General features: G+C 50.2%; 2 protein-coding genes across 2 annotated transcripts; one reads left to right on the plus strand and one right to left on the minus strand.

The window, feature by feature from the left end:
• Positions 1-259: 259 nt before the first annotated feature.
• Positions 260-11429, plus strand: LOC128416714 (waprin-Phi1-like). The gene is made up of 5 exons (XM_053394769.1): positions 260-368; positions 4935-5078; positions 6689-6841; positions 9258-9440; positions 10898-11429. The coding sequence occupies exons 1-5, from the start codon at positions 269-271 to the stop codon at positions 10921-10923; spliced, it is 606 nt and encodes a 201-aa protein (XP_053250744.1). The 5' UTR covers positions 260-268; the 3' UTR covers positions 10924-11429.
• Positions 11430-15331: 3902 nt separating this feature from the next.
• Positions 15332-21653, minus strand: WFDC3 (WAP four-disulfide core domain 3). The gene is made up of 4 exons (XM_053394770.1): positions 21210-21653; positions 18190-18324; positions 16579-16713; positions 15332-15491 (listed from the first exon to the last, which is right to left on the minus strand). Exons 1-4 carry the CDS (start codon positions 21292-21294, stop codon positions 15487-15489), a joined length of 360 nt encoding a protein of 119 aa, XP_053250745.1. The 5' UTR covers positions 21295-21653; the 3' UTR covers positions 15332-15486.
• Between the last annotated feature and the right edge of the window lie 269 nt (positions 21654-21922).

The raw sequence follows: 21922 nt of genomic DNA on the forward strand, positions 1-21922 counted from the left end.
GAGGGCAGCCCAGAGGAAAAGGGAACGGGCACTACAGGCCAGGGAAAGGATGAGCTCTTGTGCTGCCCCACCAGGCCGCCCAGCCGATGCTTCTCCCAGAACCCAGAGCAGGAGGGCTATTTTGGGCCAGTCCTGGCTGCTCCCTCAGCAGAACCGGCCCAGCTGGCCAGGTAGGTCACTGGGAGCCAGCCCCGCCCTGGAAAGCATTTAATGCTCCTCTGCGTGGCTCAGATCCAGATATTCCAGGCTGGATATTCCCCAGAGCACCATGGAGGCAGGAGTCCTCTGGCTCCTAACAGGACTCCTCTTGCTCCAGGGTTGCGCTGCTGCTGCTGCCCAGTCCCCAGATTACGGAGAGGAGAGGACAGGTGAGAGCTTGACTTGAGGAGTCGGGTCCCCCTGGGGGGAGGGGGACTGGGCCATCCCCTCTTGGGTGCTGAGGAGGAGCCTGCTTCCCCATAGAGTAGATCCAGCACCGGAGGGAGATGTTTTCATTTAGAGAAAAGGTGAGCAGGAAGCATAGGAGAACAAGAATAGCCCAGTCATTAAGTTTGCAGATGATACAACGGTGGTTGGTTTAATCACGGCTGGAGAGGGGGAGGCAGCCTATAGGAAGGAAGTTGAGCAGTTGGGGGAGTGGTGCAGGAAAAACAACTTACTCCTTAACTTAAAGAAAACAAAAGAGATTATTGTGGACTTTAGGAAATGTAAATTGAATATTCAGCCACTCATTATTGAGGGGAAGTGTGTGCAACAGATCTCGGTGTTTCGATTTCTGGGAATGGAGTTGAGAGACGACCTGGGGAGAAAACAGCAAAGACCTGATGAAGAGAGCACAGCAGAGGTTATATTTTCTGAGAATCCTCCGAAAAAACAATCTCTCAAAGGACCTGTTGGTGGCATTTTACCATTGTACTGTGGAGAGCGTATTAACTTATGTTCTGTGTGTTTGGTTTGGGAGCTGCACGGTCAGGGGAAAAACAATACTGTCCAGGGTTGTAAAGACTGCGGAGAGAAGAATTGGGTGCACTCTTCCAACCTTGGATCAAATCTATGCTTCCAGGTGCCGTAAGAAAGCGGCAGAGATAGCGCAGGATAGTGCACACCCCAGAAATGATCTCTTTCAGCTTCTGCCTTCTGGAAGAAGGTACAGGGTTATAAAGGCCAGGACTAGCCGCCTGAGAAACAGTTTGTACCCAAATGCAATTCTGGTTTTAAACGCAGTACAGGGGTACCTCAGGTTAAGTACTTAATTTGTTCCGGAGGTCCGTTCTTAACCTGAAACTGTTCTTAACCTGAAGCACCACTTTAGCTAATGGGGCCTCCTGCTGCTGCCGCGTGATTTTTGTTCTCATCCTGAAGCAAAGTTCTTAACCCGAGGTACTATTTCTGGGTTAGTGGAGTCTGTAACCTGAAGTGTATGTAACCTGAAGCGTATGTAACCCGAGGTACCACTGTATAAGGAGTCTCTATAGTGTATTGTATTTTAAAATGGGGTTTTAGAGTTTTTAGGGGTTTTTGAATGTCTTATGTAGATTTTTCAATTTCATTGTTCTGTATGGGGCAGTGACAATAAAGATATAAAAAAAATCAAAAGAAGCAACATGATAGACATTTATAAGATTCTGCCTGACACGGAGGAAGTGGAGAGAGGTCTTTTCCCCTCTCTCATAGAACTCATGGATGTCCAACGAAGCTGAATGTTGGAAGTTTCGGGACGGATGAAAGAAAGGAATTGTTTGCGCAGCGCAGAGTTAAACTTTGGAACTTCCTTCTGCAGGAAGGAAGCAGCCACCAACAGAGATGGCTTCAGAAGAGGGTCAGACAATTCATGGAGGAGGAGAGGGCAATGGATGGGCTCTGGAGGCAGCAAGGCTTCTGCATCCCAGTTGCTGCAAAACTGCCAGGGGAGGGCTCCTGTGTTCGAATCCTGATTGCACGTTTCCCTTTGGGGCACCTGGTCAACCACCGTGAGAACACAAGGCTGGACTAGATGAGCCCTGTTAAGTTGTGGGCGAACATATCAGACGACACAGCGATTCTTCCAAAGCAGCTCTTTACTTGTAAGCTGGAACAGAACTGAACAGCAAACAGCTCCGCCGGCCTGCTTTTATAGGCAGACGGCTGTCAACATCGTAGCAACAACAACCCAGGGTTTCCCGCCTAAATTAACTGAGGTGGACCTGAGTGAAAACTACATACACAATACTCCTGGTGGCCAGGGTGAGAACTTCAATACATAACAAGCCCCCTTTGCCCTAATCCAGCAGACTCTCCTTGTGTTTCTTAAGGTGGGGGTTTGGGGTGGGGAGGGGGCTGGAGTCACAGCAGCTGGAGCAGAGCAGAACCAGCCTCTTTTCCCCCTTGGGGCAGCAATGTGCTCCTTGGCTCCCCACCAGCTGGGCCTGCAATGCTAGCTGGGTCCCCTGCTCCAGGCTGCCACGGGGGGGCTGAGCCAGAGAGGCCCCTCCAAGATCAGGAAAGCAAGTGGGGGGAGAGGGAGGGGAGGGGCTGAGAGGGATATTCTTCAGGACGCACCTTAATAATAATTAAGCCCATCGCCCCGCCCTTCCCGGCTAGCTTTTATCAGCCAGGATGGGCAAGGATCAAGGAGACAGGTGGTTGGTTTCACTCGTCCAAGCAGCCTGTCCACATCCTCGGAGGTAACAGATTGGAATTGATCCCATGAAACTTGACTAGACAGAACTCTAGCACTCTCCCGCCCCGGCCCTGCTCCCACGGTGGAGTCTACTTCTTCCCGAATCTGAGCGATTTTATCTGCAAAAAAAACTTTGCAAAATCATTGCAGGAGATCATGTGGCCCATACTGGGCCCTGATGTAGCAAGTGGTTCAGCTAAATTGCGAACCACCTGAAAGAGTCTCCTGCTGCTGTTTTCTGCAGATGCAATAGAGGCGGCGAAGAAGGTCTTCTTCGCCGTTGCTATCGCCACTTGGTGGGCTCTAACCTGTGTCCAGACAGCTTCAGAATGAGTTATCCGCCACCGGCGCTCTAGCCGTCTCAACGATTGTTTCATTGCCCTCAGATCCGTGGAAAACCACGGGGCTGTCCGGGCTCCATGCAATCGGAGAGGGCGCTTCGGAGCCAGAGAGTCAATAGCCCTGGTTAACTCCACATTCCAGTGGGCCACCAGGGAATCTTGTTATAGCTACAGGTGACATCTATGTCAAAAGCTCTTTAGAGGGACAAGCGTTCGTGTTATCAGCCCACATACTCAGTTGCAGGGAGATTAGAAAAGGGGGTTTAATTATTTTAGATACTTCTTGATATACTTGGGACCAGAATAATGAAACCCAAGGGTCACTACAGATGGAATAACGTCCCTTCAAGCCCACAAGCCTGGCTAGGAATCTGGTGTGGATTACCATGTGATATGAGACATCTTTTTGTGGGGGGGGGGAATACGATGGCATCTGTGCAAAGCTTGGAGGGAACATCCCCTCTTGTATGGATGGGGGCAGCCCTGCTAATAGGCACAGTGAGGAGGCGGCCTCAGACGGCAGGTGCTGGTGGAGAAGGTCAGGGAGTGGTGGCAAGAAGGCACTGAAGGGCAGGGCTGGCACATGCCACCCACAGCAGTGCACAGTGGTAAGTTCGGGTTACGGACTTAATTCGTTCCGGAGGTCCGTTCTTAACCTGAGAAGCGCCTTCGCTAATAGGGCTTCCTGCTGCTGCCGCCACACCACCAGCGTATGATTTCCGTTCTCATCCTGGGGCAAAGTTCTCAACCTGAGGTACTACTTCCAGGTTGGCAGAGTTTGTAACCTGAACTGTTTGCACCCCAAAGTGTTTGGGGTGCTGCTGGAAACTGCAGGAGGGGAGAGGGTTCTTGAACTCAGGTCCTCTCGGGAGATCTGGTTAGCTCATGCAAGAACAAGATGCTGGACTCGAGGGGGCATTGGCCTGATCCTGCAGGCTATGTCTACCTAGTCCAGAGCTTCCCAAACTGTGCATTATGACACATTAGTGTGTCGGCTGCAGTGCATAGGTGTGTCACACAAACACTCCCGGCGCTTCTCCTGGGGCCGGAAAGGGGTTAGCTTAACCTCCAGTTTGCTGGTAAAACTGAATTACTGCATCATGAAATGATGCGTGTCTAAAAAGTGTGTCACGAACATGAAAAGTTTGGGAAGCTCTGATCTTTTTTTTATTTCAATTTTTTTTATTGGTTTTCACAAATTCAAAACAAACATACATACATACATACATACATCCTGTTTAAATCTTGGTAACATTATTGAGTGACTTCCTCAAATCCCCTTTGTTGAATTTCATTATATCTCATTTTAACAGTTTTCCAAAATCAATTTTCTCAAAAAATTAACTTGGTCACTTAACGTCTTTCATTCTTTCTAATTTGACTTTAAACATCTTAAATATTATCCTTACCTATTTAAATCCTAAACCTATCTATTATTTGCAAGCTTTTCCAATTAAGTTATCTGAACGTATTTAACCAAATAGTCTTTAAATTTAATCCATTCTTCCTGGTACTCCTCCTCCTTCTGGTCGCGGACTCTTCCCGTCAGGTCGGCCAGCTCCGAAAAATCCATCATCTTCATCTGCCAATCTTCCAGTGTTGGTACTTCCTGTGTTTTCCAATTCTTCGCTAACGGGAAGCCCTGATCTTGTCCCGTCGCCTGCAGTGCAGAAAACACAGCCAAAGGATCCCCAAAAGGCTTCTGTATGTGGATCTGGGAGAGGCAGCCATCTTCTCCTTTGCCTCAGGTGGCAAAATATCTTGGGCTGGATTAATGGACAAATGGCCTTCTGCCCCCTTGCACCTTCCCGGGGGAGGGAGTGCCCACCCTCAAAATGCAGAGCCCAGGATTGGCAGGGAGACGACCTGGATCGTACTCACACCCAGCCTCTTGGGTGCTCAGTCTTCTTTCTCCCCATCTCTCTTGCTTGCAGGGAAGGATGGATTCTGCCCCGCCTCCCCCAATGGGCTGTATGACCCCCCCTGCAAGGTGGACTGCGAAGCGGACAGCGAGTGCGCCGGGGGGAAGAAGTGCTGTGAATTTGCCTGCAAACACGTCTGCCTGCCTGCCAGCCAAGGTACCTGTGCTTTGCCAGCCACTGATGACGCGTTTGATTTACCTGCAAGATCGCCTTGCCCAGATGCACAGCTTGGGCTGCTTGGATTGGTGGAACTGACAATATTATGAGTGCCACGTTGTACCCATTCTGCACTTGTAAGAACTTGGTATTTTAGTGCGGCAGCGCCAAACTTTGAAACTCCCTGCCTGCTGATATCAAGCAGGTGCATTTAGTATACTCTTTTTGGAAGCCGCTAAAAGCATTTTTGTTAGGCAAGCAGATGTTGACAAAGTTCATGCAAATTTTAATCTGTTTCTAGTCTAATGACATTTTAACTTTGTGAATGTCTTAAATTATTGCTGCTGTTTCTTCTAATGGTTTCCTTCCAGATTCATTCCAATAGTTAATAGTTTCATTGTTGTTGTAAACCACTTGGAAGTTGGTTTGTTTGTTTACAATCAAGCAGTGTATAGATTTTATGAAATAACAGATAAATAAAATCTCATGGGGAGGGTCTTCAGCTCAAAGTTGGTGGGTGCAAATGCACCCCAGATGACATGAGCAAATCTACGCATGTTTTCTGGAGGCCTTTTGTTCCTGGGCCAGCGAGAGAAATGGGGTTGAATTTAAGTTGGTTCCTGAGTCCCAGAAACAGTTCTGGAGCAAAGTGCCCTCCCTTGGAACATGACCAAGTGCCAAGAAGTTGTGTGTGCTTCTGAGCATGGGCAGAGTGCCTTCCCTGCTGAACAGCCATCGTCAGATCCCGAATTCTGGGCTTGGGAAGAGATTGCAGAGGGCCTGTGGCTCAGTCACTGTCCTATTAAGAACAGAGAGAGGGGCTGTGCAGTCATCCCATCGGCCCATGAGACCTTGCCAACCTCAAGAAGGGGCACTGGGTGGCACAGAGAGACAAGGCAGTGCTGCGCAGGCTGTGGGCGACCGGCGATACTGCAGTGCTCCACTGTAGCCGAGGTGCTGTGATTCCCACATTGCATGGGGTTGGACATCATCATCATCATCATCATCATCATCATAATAATAATAATAATAATAATTTATTATTTATACCACGCCCATCTGGCTGGGTTTCCCCAGCCACTCTGGGCGGCTTCCAGCAAGTATACAGTAGTCTCTTAAACATTAAAAGCCTCCCTAAACAGGGCTGCCTTCAGATGTCTTCTAAAAGTCTGGTAGTTGTTCTTCTCTTTGACATCTGGTGGGAGGGCGTTTTACAGGGCAGGCGCCACCACCGAGAAGGCCCTCTGCCTGGTTCCCTGTAACTTGGCTTCTCGCAGCGAGGGAACCGCCAGAAGGCCCTCGGCGCTGGACCTCAGTGTCCAGGCTGAACGATGGGGGTGGAGATGGTCCTTCAGATATACTGGACCAAGGCTGTTTAGGGCTTTCAAGGTCAGCACCAACACTTTGAATTGTGCTGGGAAATGTAGATGACTGTTGGGGTCCCCTCCGCTCTGCAGTTCTGTGATTCGAAGGCAGCAGCTGCCTGTCTTCAAACCCTTCTCAGAGCCACCTCCCCAGCACACCTTCCTTGGCCACAGAGTCCTGGCTGCCTGCCCTCCTCAAGATGTGACCCTCTCTTGCTCATTCTCTGCTTTCTCGTCTGCTCCCAGAGAAGCCCGGGAGCTGCCCGCCACCGCTGCTGAAGAAGCTCCAGGCGCCTTTGGTGTGCGGCTCTTCCTGCACGGACGACGCTAGCTGTCCCAGGGCGCAGAAGTGCTGTGACTCAGGCTGCGGGAGCCAAGTGTGCAGGATACCCATTGAAGGTAATGAGGAAACCGGCCCTGACCTGGGGCAGGACGGAGAAAAGAAAGTCCTTCTTCATCCAGTGCATAGTTAAACTATGGAACTCCCTTCCACCAGAGGCAGTGAGGACCAACAACCTGAATGGCTTTAACAAATTACCATATTTTTCGCTCCATAAGACGCGCCTGACCATAAGACGCACCTAGTTTTTAGAGGAGGAAAACAAGAAAATAAATATTCTGAACGAAACAGTGGATGTATGATTTTTGTGGTTCATGCTATGGCCACAGACATGATATGTGATTTGACGGTGAGTTTGGGGTAGCCCAATGCAAAAATCCTGAGAATCCATGTGGATCTGTGCTTTGTAACCACGTTTTTTGCGCCACGAAACAGTGGATGCGTGATTTTTTTTGGTGCAGGCTATAGCCGCAGACATGCTATGTGATCCGATGGTGAATTTGGCTCCAGGGACCATGCATTCGCTCCATAAGATGCACAGATATTTCCCCTTCCTTTTTAGGAGGGAAAAAGTGTGTCTTATGGAGCAAAAAATACGGTAATGGAGGAGAGGGGCATCAGTAGCTACGAGACAGTATGGCTTTGCTTTGCCTCCACAGTCAGAGGAAGCAATGCATCTGAGTACAAGAAGGGAGAGGATTTTTGGACTACGTGGGCCATTGGCCTGATCCAGTGGGTTCTTCTTACACTCTTATTCGGGGCAGGACCAATTTTATTCATGCAGTGCAGTTAAACTATGGAACTCTCTCCCACAGGAAGCGGCAAGGACCTCCAACCTGGATGTCTTTACAAGAGGATTAGATAGGCATCTGGTTGGCCACAGGATGCTGGACCAAATGGGCCACTGGCCTGATCCAGCACCCTGCTTTGTTTTGCTTGCACCCTGTTGACTCAATGTCTCTGACAGTTGTTGTTTCTGCCACAGGGTGTGGCCCATGAAGGCTATCAGTGGCCATCTAGGATGGCTCAGCTCTGCCTACAGGGTTGTTGTTGTTGAGTCGTTTAGTCGTGTCCGCCTCTCCGTGACCCCCTGGACCAGAGCATGCCAGGCCCTCCTGTCTTCTACTGCCTCCCACAGTTTGGTCAGACTCATGTTTGTAGCTTTGAGAACACTGTCCCATCATCTCATCCTCTGTCGTCCCCTTCTCCTTGCGCCCTCCATCTTTCCCAACATCAGGGTCTTTTCCAGGGAGTCTTCTCTTCTCATGAGGTGGCCAAAGTATTGGAGCCTCAGCTTCAGGATCTGTCCTTCCAGTGAGCACTCAGGGCTGCTTTCCTTCAGAATGGAGATGTTTGATCTTCTTGCAGTCCATGGGACTCTCAAGAGTCTCCTCCAGCACCAGAATTCAAAAGCATCCATTCTTCGGCGATCAGCCTTCTTGATGGTCCAGCTCTCACTTCCATTCATCACTGCTGGGAAAACCATACATGGTAGGAGGCAGCAAAGCTGGAAACTGGCCAGTCTCTAAAACATAGGCGCTTCCCCTGCTGTGCCCCGGGGGAAGAGATGCAATGGGTGCCCATTGCCAGGGCATCAGGTCTCTCTCCTGAAGGCTGCATCAGCTCCAGACTCGGCTGCTCCTGTCAGGTGGGGGCGTGATCGTTTCATGTGCATGTGCCAGGCTGAAGGCCCCCACAGGACTCTGTGCCACTGTGGCATCTGGCTGGCCACAGGGAGAACAGGAGGCTAGACTAGGTGGGCTCCCTTTGGCCTGATCCAGCAGCCAGGCTCTTCTGATCTTCTGGTGGAACCTCCAGGTCCAGGGGTAGTCTATCTCAATTCCTAGGTTCTTTGAGGCATGTGGCCACCGAGACCACATAACACCGGTCCTAAAAGACCTACATTAGCTCCGGCCGGCCGCCTCAGCACCTCGCTAGCTCGCTCACCCCCGAACTCGCGGCGCAGACCCACCCGCAGCAGAAGAGCCCGCTGCGGTGCTCCAACCGACGGGCGAGCTCTTCCCTGGACTTCAACTCTCAGGCCCCGGACTCTCAGCCTGGCACCCCTGAGAGCCTGGCACCCGGTGCCCTGCACCCCTAGAGCCTATGGTTAAGACGGCCCTGGGTGGAAGGAAACCTGTGGGAGAAAAATCCCTTTTGGGGGTTCAAGTACAGAGGCTCACCCCAAATCCCCAACTAGCCAGACGTGATTCAAAAATGCATTACCAGATGGAATCCATAAGTGTCTGCGAGAGAATGTCCATTAGGGCACGCCCTTTACAGGAAAGAAACGTGCTGTCTTGGCTGCTTATTCTCCTGCCAATCCCCTTCTGCCACCCCAGCTCCTCAAAGTCTCTCGTCCAGCCACAGCCCTGGGAAAAACGTTGGGCTCATGCACAATCCGTTCCTTCCTGAAACTCCATCTGCCCAGTGCCAAGAAGACTCGCCCCCTCTCTCACTCTCTCTGTCTCTTAGAGAAGCCTGGGAAATGCCCCCTGGTGCAACGGAAGACGCCCTCGGGAGGAGGAGGAGAGCCGTGCAGCGACACCTGTGCCCACGACTGGCAGTGCAAGGGGGACCAGAAGTGCTGCTTCTCGGGCTTCTCCATGGAATGCACCAACGTCCCCCAAGCTGCCAAGGCAGGAGGGGGCAGGCCAGGTGAGGAAGCTGCCAGAGGCGGGGGTGGCACCATGGGAGGATGGGCACCCCTGGAAAGCGAAGCTCAGGAGGCTCATAGAGTAGGAAGGGATCCCAAGGCTCTGCAATGCAGGAAATGCAGCTAAAATCACTGTTTTTCGACCTCTCTTGCTCCAGCTGCCTGTTTCGGCTGAGGGACTTGACTCAGCTGCCCTGGGGATCCATCACGCGAAGCCCCCATTGGCCTAGGAAGAGCCTAACGGGTGGGCTTTGGGGCAGGGGTCTCGGCACTCTTCTCCAGCAGCCGGGACATCCCTCCCTCAAACAGTCTGGTGGGTTTGATAAGAGAGGGAGGGTCTCAGGACTCTTCCCTGACAAGAGTGAAAGGATGGGGAGGGGAGACCAGCAGCTCCTCTTCCAGGGTTGGTGATGTGGGAGAAGACACGTGGTGCAGGGCTTTACAGTGTCCGACCAGGACCTGGTGTTGTAAACAAAAATCTGCCCTTTTCCCCCTATGGGGTATCCAAGAGCCTGCATAGAGTCCTTACGTAGGTTCCCTACTGGTAGGAGAAAATAACAGAGGCCAACCAGAAAATATTGAGAAGCAAAGCAGCTAGTAAGCTTGATCTTTATTGAACTGTTGCAACAGGGTGCTCCCCTCACGTGCAGGAAAGGAGGAGGACCCAGAACCCAGGTGTGTCTGCCCTTATATAGACATTTCAAATTGCCCGCCCTGGAGTCCAAAACCACCCCCAGACACATCATACCTACATCACAGAAAGGGCGGTCCACAACAGAAATCTGAGTGCGTTGTTTACCTCCTGTCTGGCAGGTTACCTGTTAATGCTTACTTGATTGGATACTCTGGGGAGCCTGGCCAAGATTTTGTAATGATACTTAGTTCCTGAGCCAGGTCACAGGCTCACACCATATTCTTACATAGACATACCCTCAAGACAGGATTTTTGAAGGAAAAGACAATGGGGAGCCTTTTCCATTTTCCTTTGACTTTGCAGAGAAAACATTTGGTCAGTTTGGGAGCCAAACTGGCTTCATGGCTGTTTTCCTGCGCTGTTTCAGACATATATATTTATGTACGTGTTTGCTTGGTACATTCATGAACATTTATTATATATCTAAGACCTTATAATTCTTGTCACACTGGGAAAGGGAAGGGTTTGAATTCCCCACTCAGCTGGGATGAAGTTCCCGGGGTGTGATCTTCATTGCCTCTCGGCCTAACCTGCCTCACAAGGTTGTGGTGCGGATTGAAGAAGAAGGCAAGAACCATGCAGACCACATTGAGCTCCTTGGAGGAGAAGGTGGGACAGAAATGGAAACAGACAAACAAGAGGAAGGGGCAGTGGCTGCCCCACAGCTCCAAAGGCCCATGGGGGTGTCAGCCTCTGTGCTTTTTGTGGGGAGGCCTGGTAGGGTGAAGGACAGCACCCCCCTGACCACTCAGCTTTCTCTTCTAGGGTCCCCTACATCCAGCACCTCCTAAAGGAAGACTCCAAGGACTGTTGGGTCTGGCCGTGGACTTGAAGACTTTCCGTCTGGAACACAGCATTGGGGGGGGGAGCCTTCTACAGGAAATAGTTCCAGGAGGGTCCCCAAGAAACCAGTGCAGCCATTTGGGGTGCATTATCTTCCAGATGGGGAGCTGCCCTCTCCTGCCTCCCTCTGGCCTCCTGTGCTACTGCTTCTGGCATGGCCTTTCCCCTTCCCAGACTGTCCAGCTAGGCTTGCTTTAACCAGGGGCAAAACCAGACTTTGTTTCACCCAAGTCAAAAACCCAGTTTGGCACACACTCCCATGCACAATTGCATAGACACACACACAACACACACACACAGGCTGGGAGCCTCATTGGCGTCCCTCTGGAGCAGGGGTCAGCAAACCTTTTCAGCAGGGGGCCAGTCCACTGTCCCTCAGAGCTTGTGGGGGGCCGGACTATATTTTTTTGGGGGGGATGAACGAATTCCTATGCCCCACAAATAACCCAGAGATGCATTTTAACTGTTAACGGAGAAATCTGAGGGATCCCTTGGACAAAAAACAAGGACCCCAGCCAGGAAGACCAGAGCAAAACAGCAGCCAGTCAGCTTGGTCTTTATGGAAGACTGTCTCATGACAAGACTCCCACCTGCCACAAGGTGGAACAAGATGGAAGCCCCCAACAAAAGAGAACCCAAACTTTTATTAGCTGCTCATCCCCATGTTACACCCCCCAACTACATCACTCATACATCACGGTTACATCATGAAAGGGGAGGTCTGGTGGCAGGAATCTGAGCATCCTGGACCCTGCCCCATGGTTCTCCTTGCCCTCCACCAAACACCCATCAAGTGAAGCAAAAGAGATATTTACATTTTCTTGTTTCCCAGCCAAGTTCATCCCACCCTTTTGTCTTCATCTGGGTTTGTTATTTCTGGAATGGCACTCAGGTATCAGGATGCCAGGGATTATCCCTCAGGCAGAGGGGCATCTGAGTAGCTGAGCTCACACGTCTATAGGAATTTCTGAAGTTTCCCCAGTGAGCCAGTACAGAGATACATTGATCAGTGAATTCTTACATTTGGTATCATGCAGCAAAGGCCCGTTGAATAGATAGGAAGAAACTGTGATGAAGTGTTTTGTGGGGACAAGTCACAAAAGTCACAGAAATGATTGTGCTGATTTTGGTAGTGGGTGGCATGTGCATGATATCTGCTGGAGGGGCAACCCCCCCCCACCACCTATACATAAATTCCTGCAGCAAAATAAATGGACACATTCTACTCATGTAAAAACAAGCTGATTCCCGGACACATAGGCGCCGACTCCATGGGGCTTGAGGGGGCCCGAGCCCCCTCAAAAATTCGTTTGGGGGGGCTCCGCCCCCCCAATAATCTCCGGCGCCCCTCCAGCAGAGCGCCATCGCCGCCCCTCCCCCAGCCCAAAATGCACAGGGGGGGCGGGCTGCATGCCTCCTGCCCTCCCTCCCGAGCAAAAGCTCCACCCAATTTCCTTTGGAGCTGATTAATAGGCGCAGCACGCTCTCCCCTATTCGCTCACGAGGAGGCGGCGCCACTTTATTTGCATATTCATGAGCTTATTTATTATTCATGAGCTTTCCCGGGCCCCCCCAATATTTTTTATAAGTCCGCGTCGCTGCCCGGACAGTCCACGGGCCGGATTTAGAAGGCAATTCGGCCAAATCCAGCCCCCAGGCCTTAGTTTGCCTACCCATGCTCCGGAGGCTTCACCCGGGGCAAAATACCCAGCTAGCACCGCCCGCAACCCCCGCACCCCACTTTAAGCAAGAGCTCAGTGCAGCTGCAAAGTTGCAGGATCTCAGCCAGAGAGGGACGGCTCACACCTCCCTTCCACAGGCAAAGACTGAATCTTACACTGGAGGGGGAAGGTGGAGTTCATCCTGTCCACAGAGATGGGGGCCTCCGCAGTCCATTAGTGGGGGGGGGCTCAGAGCAAGCCCCCCTCTCCAGGCGTGCAAAGGGAGAGCCAGTAAAAAATCCTAAAATGCTTCTGGCTCCCTTTGGCCAGCGACCCCCTGAAACCAGCTGCCTCTTGGGCATATGGGAATCTGTATGAATGTTTGGCTCTGTATGTGTGTTGGGCATTAATAAAAAGAACCCGCCTGTGCCATTGTAGGGTTGCTATTGTTGTTGACTGTTTGTGAACCACCATTTGCATACAGAACCATTGAGTCGGGAGGGACCCCACGAGTCATCTAGTCCAACCCCCTGCACTGCAGGAATCACAGCTAAAGGACCCCTGACAAATGGCCATCCGGCCTCTGCTTACAAACCTCCAAGGAAGGAGAGTCTACGATCTCCTGAGGTCATCCATTCCCCTGTCCGACCGCTCTTACTGTCAGAAAGTTCTTCCTAAAGTATAGCCAGAATCTCCTCTCTTGTGAGACCTGCAGGATGCTCCCCCGGCAGAGTATATTTCACCCTCCATCCCCTGAAATCTCCCTGCCATTTCTCCAAAGCCTGGCACAAGCGCTGTGTCTGCCAGGAGATACCAGCCCCCCTATAGCACCTGGTTCCTTGTGAGCAAACTGAAATTGTGTAGCATAGTGGCCAAGAGGCTAAGGAGCCCTGCCCCAGGACGGGGCTCCTTGTTCCACTTCAAACTGCCCTAGACAGGTCTGTTTGGACAAAACCCACGCCCCACGCCCTGAATTATCTCAGCAATTCCTCCAAAGTCAAACAGTGTGGAGGATTCCCCAGATAACATAAGTGATGTGCCTGGAACACTCAGAAATGCACAGCCCTTGGCTGGATTTCACGTGGCCCCAGGAGCTATCTGACTCACACTTCTTTCCTAACCAGCTTCAAAGATTAAAAGGGAGTGGGAGGTAGGAGGGAAGAGACCTGTCGGAGCCTCCGCTACTCCTACCAAGCTACTCCTTCTCCTCCGGTCAAGTCCTTCGGAATCGCCTCCGACGATAATTAACGACCTGAGCCTCTGATAAGGCTCCAAGCACGTTCCCATTATGCAGACAATCAAAGCAGCAGAAGTGATGAGATTTATGAGCTACAGGGCCAAAGAGTTTTATTGCTAAGCTACGCAGACAGAAATGAAAGACATCCTCTCTCTGTGAGAGCAGAGAGCAACTGAACAACAAAGGAACAGGAAACCAGTAACTGTCACATCCGTCTCCTGTCTTCCGTGAGACTTCCAACAGTCTGGAATGTGTGGAATGCAAAACAGAGTCTTGTGACTCCAAAGCACTGCACAGTGACAAACAGAAACTCACAAGACCTTGGCCCCAACTCCCAACTTCTTCCTGCCTTCACAAACTGAAAAATTCACAAATCGAATGCCTGGTCAGGCATGACCCTTGCCCCCTCGCCCATATCATGGCAGGTTCCCCATCGCACATATAGTTTTTTATTTTAAGTGTAAAGCAGCTCTGGGAATTGTGGGAAGGGGGTCCAGTGGAGGCTTCGGGGGGAACCAGGTGATCAGCAGCTTGTCTTGCAGAAACAGCCCCCTATCCCCCCCCCCGAGTCCAAACGGCTATGAAATGCCCAAACCGCCAAAGCTGCTATGAGAATGGCGAAAACCAAAGGGCTAGAGCCCATTTTCCAAGTGGGAAAATTCCAACCTGGACCCGAATACAGCAACCGATTACACCATAGCAAGGTCTAGCAGAGCAACAAGTGACAACAATTTATTATTATTATTATTATTATTATTATTATTATTATTATTATTATTAATTTATTTGTACCCCACCCATCCGGCTGGGCTTCCCCAGCCACTCTGGGCGGCTTCCAACAAAGATTAAAAATACATTAAAATATCAAGGGAGGGAGGGTGGGAGAGCCAAGGAAACATGGCTGTAGTGCAAGCCACAGGCCTTCATTATATACCGGAAGGGTAGGGTGATCCTGCCCCTGGGGGCACATGCCTGCTCACAATTCGCTGATTAGATGAGTGGGCGGGACCAATTACCTGGGCAGCAAGCTCAGCCCAGAGAAACAGTGCCTGGTACTTCCCCTGTCAAATCCCGGCACTGGAGTACTTAAAGAATGCAAATGTGAAGTCATAAATATCTATATATGGAACTTGTCCCTAAGATTAGCCCCTGGACCTTAATTGGACATGTCATGCTATTTATTTTTTAAAAAAAAAGAACGAGGGGGAATCTGGGAAATTACGGGTTGATTTCCTTAACATGTGTTTCAGAGCATTATTAAAGACAGAATGAACAAGCCTATAGAAGAACAAGCTTGGTGGAGCAGAACCAGCATGGCTTCTCCAAAGGTAAGCCCTTCCAGTTGAACCAGTTTCCCCAGAGACCAGCAGGCCATCCCGTTTACACACTGCTATACATTCACAGCAGACCAGTAACCTCTCCTTTGTCTCCCCAGTAACTTGATGGCGGAGACCAAGGTTCATGGGAAACTCATATCATTTTTATTGGGTGAGCCTAGGGTTTCAGGCCACTGTACAGTCTTCTGCTCCCAAGGAAGCCAGAGAGAAGTCGGCTGCGGTGCCTGTTCAAGGTGAGGAGTCTCACGGAGGGGCTCATCCACTCTGGAGTCCAAGTTACCCTAGGACAGAAGAGAAAGCGTCAGAAGAGCCTGGCAGCAGGATCAGACCATCTAGCATAGCATGCGGTTCTCAAAGCAGTCAGATGTCCCCAAGAACCTCTGGATAGGCTGTCTCTGGAGGCCCCAGAAGAACATAAGAGCTCCTAGATCAGGCCAGTGGAACATCTAGTCCAGCATCTTCTCCTCAGAGTAGCCAAACCAGATGCCCATTTTGGTGAGCCCAGGAGCAGGACCTGAGCACAACAGCAGCCCTCTTCCCACTTGTGGTCTCCAACAACTGGTATCTAGAGACATGCTGTCTCCAGGAGTGGAAACAGAGCATCGCCCTTGTGACTAGTAGCCCTTGATAGCCTGGATTTGTCTAACCCTCTTCCAAAGCCATCCAAGTTGGTGGCCATCATTACTTATTCTGGGAACGAATGACGTAGTTTAACAATGCAGGTCATTCATCCCAGATGCCTGTTGGTTGCTAACCAGCCATGGAAACCAACAACACAAAATCATTGTGCTGTATTGTGCGGCGGATTATAGCCAAGCGATCGTGGACACAGACACGAGCTTTATCAGCACTCTAATTAGCCGTGCTTCCCAGGCCACCTGGTGCTCATCGTCACCATTAGCTCGTCTCCCCAGCTTTCCTTTAAAGAATTTAAATAAAACAACAAGCCGCTGGCCCTTGCGGAAGCCCAGAGAGGGGGCAAAGTGTGCAGCTGCTATACCATCTAACTCAGCGGTTCCTAAACTGGGCTCCACAGAGCGCTTGGTGCCCCGTGAGGCATCTCCAAGGGCTCCGCAAAGAGACTGGAAATAAAAATAAATAAATATGTGCCTTTGGCATCAGGGAGGCAACTGTGCTCCATAAAAAACTTCTCTCCTGAGAAGTGCTCCACGACTCAAAACCTTTGGGAAGCACTGATCTAATCATTTGGTGGAGAATAATCACTTCCACCTTCCATCCTCCTTACCCAACGAGAGGATTGCCTCTCCCTTCTAACACATCAAGCTCCTGGCCTAACTCCCTTCCTGCCACAGCTCTTCTGGAGGCCTTGCTGTGAGTGACGGGCTTGGCACCGCTGGCTTCTCTTACCTTTAATAGCTCTCATGCATTGGTGGCCACAGCCATTGCTGCAACACTTCTCCCCAGGTGAGCAAGAGGCATCACCCTTACAGAGTTCTGCGCAGACCCCACCTCCAGTGGGCCGGGGACACCGTCCAGGGTGCACTGGAAGAGAAAAAGGTGACACCCACACTGGGATGCTCTACAGGGGATTTGGTTTTCAACGGGTAGCAAGCAGTGGAATGAAAATGGAAACTCCACACAGCACTTTGAAAGAATGCTGTATCTTGATATAGAATAAAAAGGCAAGGTTGTCATCACGCAGCACTTTGCTTGGCTGCCAACAGGTAATGCTGTGAACTACAGTGTGATAACTTCTGAGAGCTGCTGGGCCATGACAGCAGTGCTGGCAAGCGAGATGGGAGGGAGTGGAGGAAAGAGATGCAGCTGGGCCAACAGCGCAAGCAGGACCTGCCGGAATGCTTCTAAGGATAGGGCAGTGGGGCCTAAGGGACGTATGGGTGGTCTAGTGAGCTCTGCTGAGGTGTAAGGGGACAGGTAATGGTGAGGTGTCATGGTGCAAGGTGTGGTGAAATATCAGGGGAGGGCAGTTGGATAAGAGGATGGGGGGTTGGGTGGGGGCAAGTTGGTAAGTGAAGTGAACAGGGCTACAACCCCTGGGCCATCATCCATGGGGTGGAAATGAGAATTTGGACTTTGGAAGATTAAAATATAAAGGTATGGAATACTGTATGCATGATCGAGCTAACAAATGTTTTAAAGAGGGCAGACAACGGATAATATTTCTGGAGAAATGGAATGAATGTTCTTATAATTTTTTGGTATAATAAAGTACGATAAAATTGTAGAGTTACAGGGGACTCCAGAGGTCATCTAATCCAAAAGTGAGCAATGCAGGAACCGCAAGAAGATTGAGTGGCATGGGGGTGGGGGCCTCGATGCAAGTGGTTGTGGACAGAAATAAAGCCTGGTGGCTCTGTTCCCCGGTGGGCTGGATTTTATACAGATTCTAACAATGCCCACTGGGGCCTGTCTTCTCCTGTAATCCTGGCTCTCATTTGAAACAGGAGTGAGGGTCTCCAAGTACCCCGGCCTCCCCATTTTTCCTGCGAGGCCATCCTGGCCAAGTCACGCCCACCTGCCCTGCCCTTGATGCCATAACTAACGGGAGGTGCAGGGTAGGTGCAGGGCAGGTGAAGCAGACCTTTCCCAGCTGGTTGCCGTGGACGTGCTGCATGATTGACACGAGGCACCAATCTTCCTGATGTCACTATGACAGTCAGATGATTGAGCAGGCGGTTTGTTCCACCCACACGTCACAGTTGGCCCTTGGGATCTTGGAGAGAGAAATACCTGGCCCATGTGGCCGAAAGGTTCTCAGACCTTTCTTGGAATAGGAACTTTCTAGACCATGGAGAACCTGTGATAGGAGGCCAAATACGCCGCTGCTATACCAGCCAATCATTTGGTGAGAAACAAACCTCCCGCCTTCCATCACCCATGGCCAATGAGAGGAGTCCCTGCTCCCTTCCAACACGCCAAGCTCCTGGGTCTAAGTGTCTTCCTGCTACTGCTCTCCTGGAGAGAGCGATGGGCTTGGCACCTGCTGGCTTCTCTCACCTTCAGCGACTCTTTTGCATGCAAATCCACAGCCTGTACCACAACACTTGCTCCCAGGGCCGCAAGACTCATCACTCTGACAGGAGATTGCACATGTGCCAGGGCCTTTAATCGGAGGACACTGTCCAGAATGCACTGCAGGAGAGAAAGATGACTCCCACACCACAATGCTGTGGAAGATTTCTTTTCCACAAGCAATGAAGCCCGTGAGCTGAGAGTCCATCCCCCAGAATACAGATCTCAGGCCAGAACAAGCACAAGCCTCTGTGAGAATCCAGGACAGCCCCACTCAGCCCCCCATCCCAAGACCTCATGGGGGTTCAGTATCTAGAGAGAGAGGACCCCTCACAGTTATGTCCAGTCGCGGACGACTCTGGGGTTGCGGCGCTTATCTCGCTCTATAGGCCAAGGGAGCCGGCATACAGCTTCCGGGTCATGTGGCCAGCATGACTAAGCCGCTTCTGGCGAAACCAGAGCAGCGCATGGAAACGCCGTTTACCTTCCCGCCGGAGTGGTACCTATTTATCTACTTGCACTTTGACGTGCTTTCGAACTGCTAGGTTGGCAGGAGCAGGGACCAAGCAACGGGAGCTCACCCCGTTGTGGGGATTTGAACCACTGACCTTTTGATCGGCAAGCCCTAGGCTCTGTGGTTTAGACCACAGAGCCACCCGCATTCCCCGGTTCAGTATCTACTGGAAGGCTAATGCTGTGAGCCCTTCCACCTTCTGCTCAACCAGCTCCTATGGGAAGATGAAACCATCTATCACAAGACACCAACACAGTCCTCAGTGGCCAGCCTAAGAGATGTGCTGGCACCCCTAAAATGTCAAACAGCTCTGACCACCAAAAAGTTCTCCCTAATGTTGAGTCAGAATCTCCTTTCTGGCCATTTGAATCCATTGCTTCAGGTCCCCACCTCTGGAGCAGCAGCAAACAAACTTGCTCCATCTTCTTTCATAGAATCATAGAATCATAGAGTTGGAAGAGACCACAAGGGCCATCGAGTCCAACCCCCTGCCAAGCAGGAAACACCATCAGAGCACTCCTGACATATGGTTGTCAAGCCTCTGCTTAAAGACCTCCAAAGAAGGAGACTCCACCACACTACTTGGCAGCAAATTCCACTGTCGAACAGCTCTTACTGTCAGGAAGTTCTTCCTAATGTTTAGGTGGAATCTTCTTTCTTCTTTGGATATCAGAAGATGGCTATCAGGTCAACTGTGGGGCTTCTCTTTCCCAGGCTAAACATACCCAGGGGCTGGAAACCAAGCCTTGTGAGAAACAGTTGAGGGAGCTGGGTAGGCTTCGCCTAGAGAAGAGAAGACTGAGGGGTGACATGTGGACCATCGTCAAATATCTGGTGGGCCGTCACATGGAAGTTGAAGGAAGCTGGTTTGCTGATTGTTTGCTGACTGGGAACAGTTGTGGACCACAGGTATGAAATTTATGGCATGTAATGCCTTAAGAGAAAATATTACATGGAAGTTGAAGGAAGCTGGTTTGCTGACTGTTTGCTGACTGGGAACAGTTGTGGACCACAGGTATGAAATTTATGGCATGTAATGCCTTAAGAGAAAATATTATGAAAATGATATACAGGTGGTACATAACCCCAGTCAAGCTTGCAAAAATTTACCATTTGCCCGATAATAAATGTTGGAAATGTAAAGAAATTGAAGGTACTTTTTTCCACCTTTGGTGGACGTGCCCTAGGATTAAGGCTTTCTGGGAAATGATTTATAATGAATTGAAAAAGGTATTTAAATATACCTTTGTGAAGAAACCAGAGGCCTTTCTCCTGGGCATGGTCGGCCAATTGGTGTTAAAAAAGGATAGAACTTTCTTTATGTATGCAACAACAGCAGCAAGAATACTCATTGCAAAGTATTGGAAGACACAAGATCTACCCACTCTGGAAGAATGGCAGACGAAGGTGATGGACTATATGGGATTGGCAGAAATGACCGGCAGAATCCGAGACCAGGGAGAAGAATCGGCAGAGGAAGAATGGAAGAAATTCAAAGACTATTTGCAAAAATATTGTAATATTAAGGAATACTGAGTGATGTTGGATTGAAATTAAGGGGTTATCAGCTGTAATGGTATAAAAGAATATGAAAAAATATTTCTTTTCTGTACATAAGTAAAAGTATAAGTTACAATAATTTAAGAAGATGGATAGAAAATAAGGTTTATAGCTGTAATGCTATGAGATAAGGATTTGCTGGATGAACAATTTGAACTGGAATACAAGAAGGGGAGGTATGAGGAGGTCAGGGAAATATGTTATTGGAAAATATGATATGAAATTTATGTGTTTTTTAATATTTTTTCTTTTTAATTTTTCCCCCTCTTTTTTCTTTTTCTTTTTGGTTTGTATAAAATGGAAAATCTTAATAAATATCTTTTTTAAAAAAAATGAAGGAAGCTGATTTGCTGCTGCTGCTCCAGATTCACATGACAAGAAATGAGATTCTCACTCCTTACGGGGTCCTCAATGCGGGATCACATTCATCTGGTGCTCTACCAGCTGCACTGGCTCCCGGTGGAGTACAGGGTCAGGTTTAAGGTGCTGGTTTTAACCTTTAAAGCCCTATACGGCCTAGGACCCTTGTACCTACGGGATCACCTTTCCTAGTATGTCCCACGGAGGACCTTACGGTCTTCAAACAAAAACATCTAGGAGGTCCCGGGCCACAGGGAGGTTAGGGTGGCCTCAAACAGAGCCAGGGCTTTTTCAGCTGTGGCCCCGATCTGGTGGAACGCTCTGTCCCAAGAGACTAGGGTCCTGCGGGACTTGACATCTTTCCACAAGGCCTGCAAGACAGAGCTGTTCCACCAGGCCTTTGGCCAAGGCATAGGAAGAGCTTTCTGATGTTAAGAGTTATTCAACAATGGGACAGACTTCCCCAGAAGGTGGTGGACTCTAAGAAGGGTGGAGACAGGTTGGAGCAGGTTCAGAGGAAGGCTGTGCAGAGGAGAAGGAAGCCTGGCTGGAACTGGGATTCTGCCCTTACCTTGTTGTCCAGCTGCAGACGGCAGCTCAACACAGATGGTGAGGAGGCCCATGAGGAAGAAGACGAGGAAGAGCCTGGCTTTCATGGTGCTGTTCCTGATGCAGCTAGCAGAAGAGTCTGGATGCTGTGGCTGATCTGGGCCAAGATTTAAACCCTCAGTTAGAGAGAGAGGTGAGCACAGCCCTTGGTTGGGCAAGAGGAAACTTCAGCAACAAAGGTGACAGTTGGCTTTCATCAGCGGGATGGCATAACACAAAGAGTTACACTTGTGCAACAGAACTGCTTCCCCCTATGTGTGCACCCCACGCCCTCCCCAAATTTGCCCAGAGGTGTGCAGGATGCAATTCTCAGAGCAGGAGCAAGTGAGCATCTTCTCCTGCAAGGATAAAGAGTTTTTCCTAAAACCCGTTGTTAAGGTAGTAAACCTGCAAGGATAAATGAGTCACTTCTCCTTCATTGCACCCAAAGGCCACTTGCTTAGCAGGGACTCTGTCCCTTTGTAGCTGAGTGGCCTCCAAAGTGGGTTGCAACAGCTCTAGCTCTCTTTTAAATCAGAACCAGTGAAGGCGGTGAAGGTCCTGTGAGTGTCTGGAGGCGGTTGGAGGATGGATGGTGGCTAATGGATCGAGGTGGAATCCTGACAAGACAGAAGTACTGTTTTGGGGGGATAGGAGGCGGGCGGGTGTGGAGGACTCTCTGGTCCTGAATGGGGC

Source organism: Podarcis raffonei, chromosome 6 (assembly GCF_027172205.1).
Source record: "Podarcis raffonei isolate rPodRaf1 chromosome 6, rPodRaf1.pri, whole genome shotgun sequence".
Taxonomy (NCBI): Eukaryota; Metazoa; Chordata; class Lepidosauria; order Squamata; family Lacertidae; genus Podarcis; species Podarcis raffonei.

Coding starts and splice junctions, on each gene's coding strand:
- LOC128416714 (XM_053394769.1), top strand. CDS start 269: ATGGAGGCAGGAGTCCTCTGGCTCCTAACAGGACTCCTCTTGCTCCAG. Junction 369..4,934: donor TTACGGAGAGGAGAGGACAG/GTGAGAGCTTGA, acceptor TCTTGCTTGCAG/GGAAGGATGGATTCTGCCCC. Junction 6,842..9,257: donor GTGCAGGATACCCATTGAAG/GTAATGAGGAAA, acceptor TCTGTCTCTTAG/AGAAGCCTGGGAAATGCCCC.
- WFDC3 (XM_053394770.1), bottom strand. CDS start 21,294: ATGAAAGCCAGGCTCTTCCTCGTCTTCTTCCTCATGGGCCTCCTCACC. Junction 18,325..21,209: donor GTCTGCAGCTGGACAACAAG/GTAAGGGCAGAA, acceptor TCTCTCCTGCAG/TGCATTCTGGACAGTGTCCT. Junction 16,714..18,189: donor ATGCAAAAGAGTCGCTGAAG/GTGAGAGAAGCC, acceptor TTTCTCTTCCAG/TGCACCCTGGACGGTGTCCC.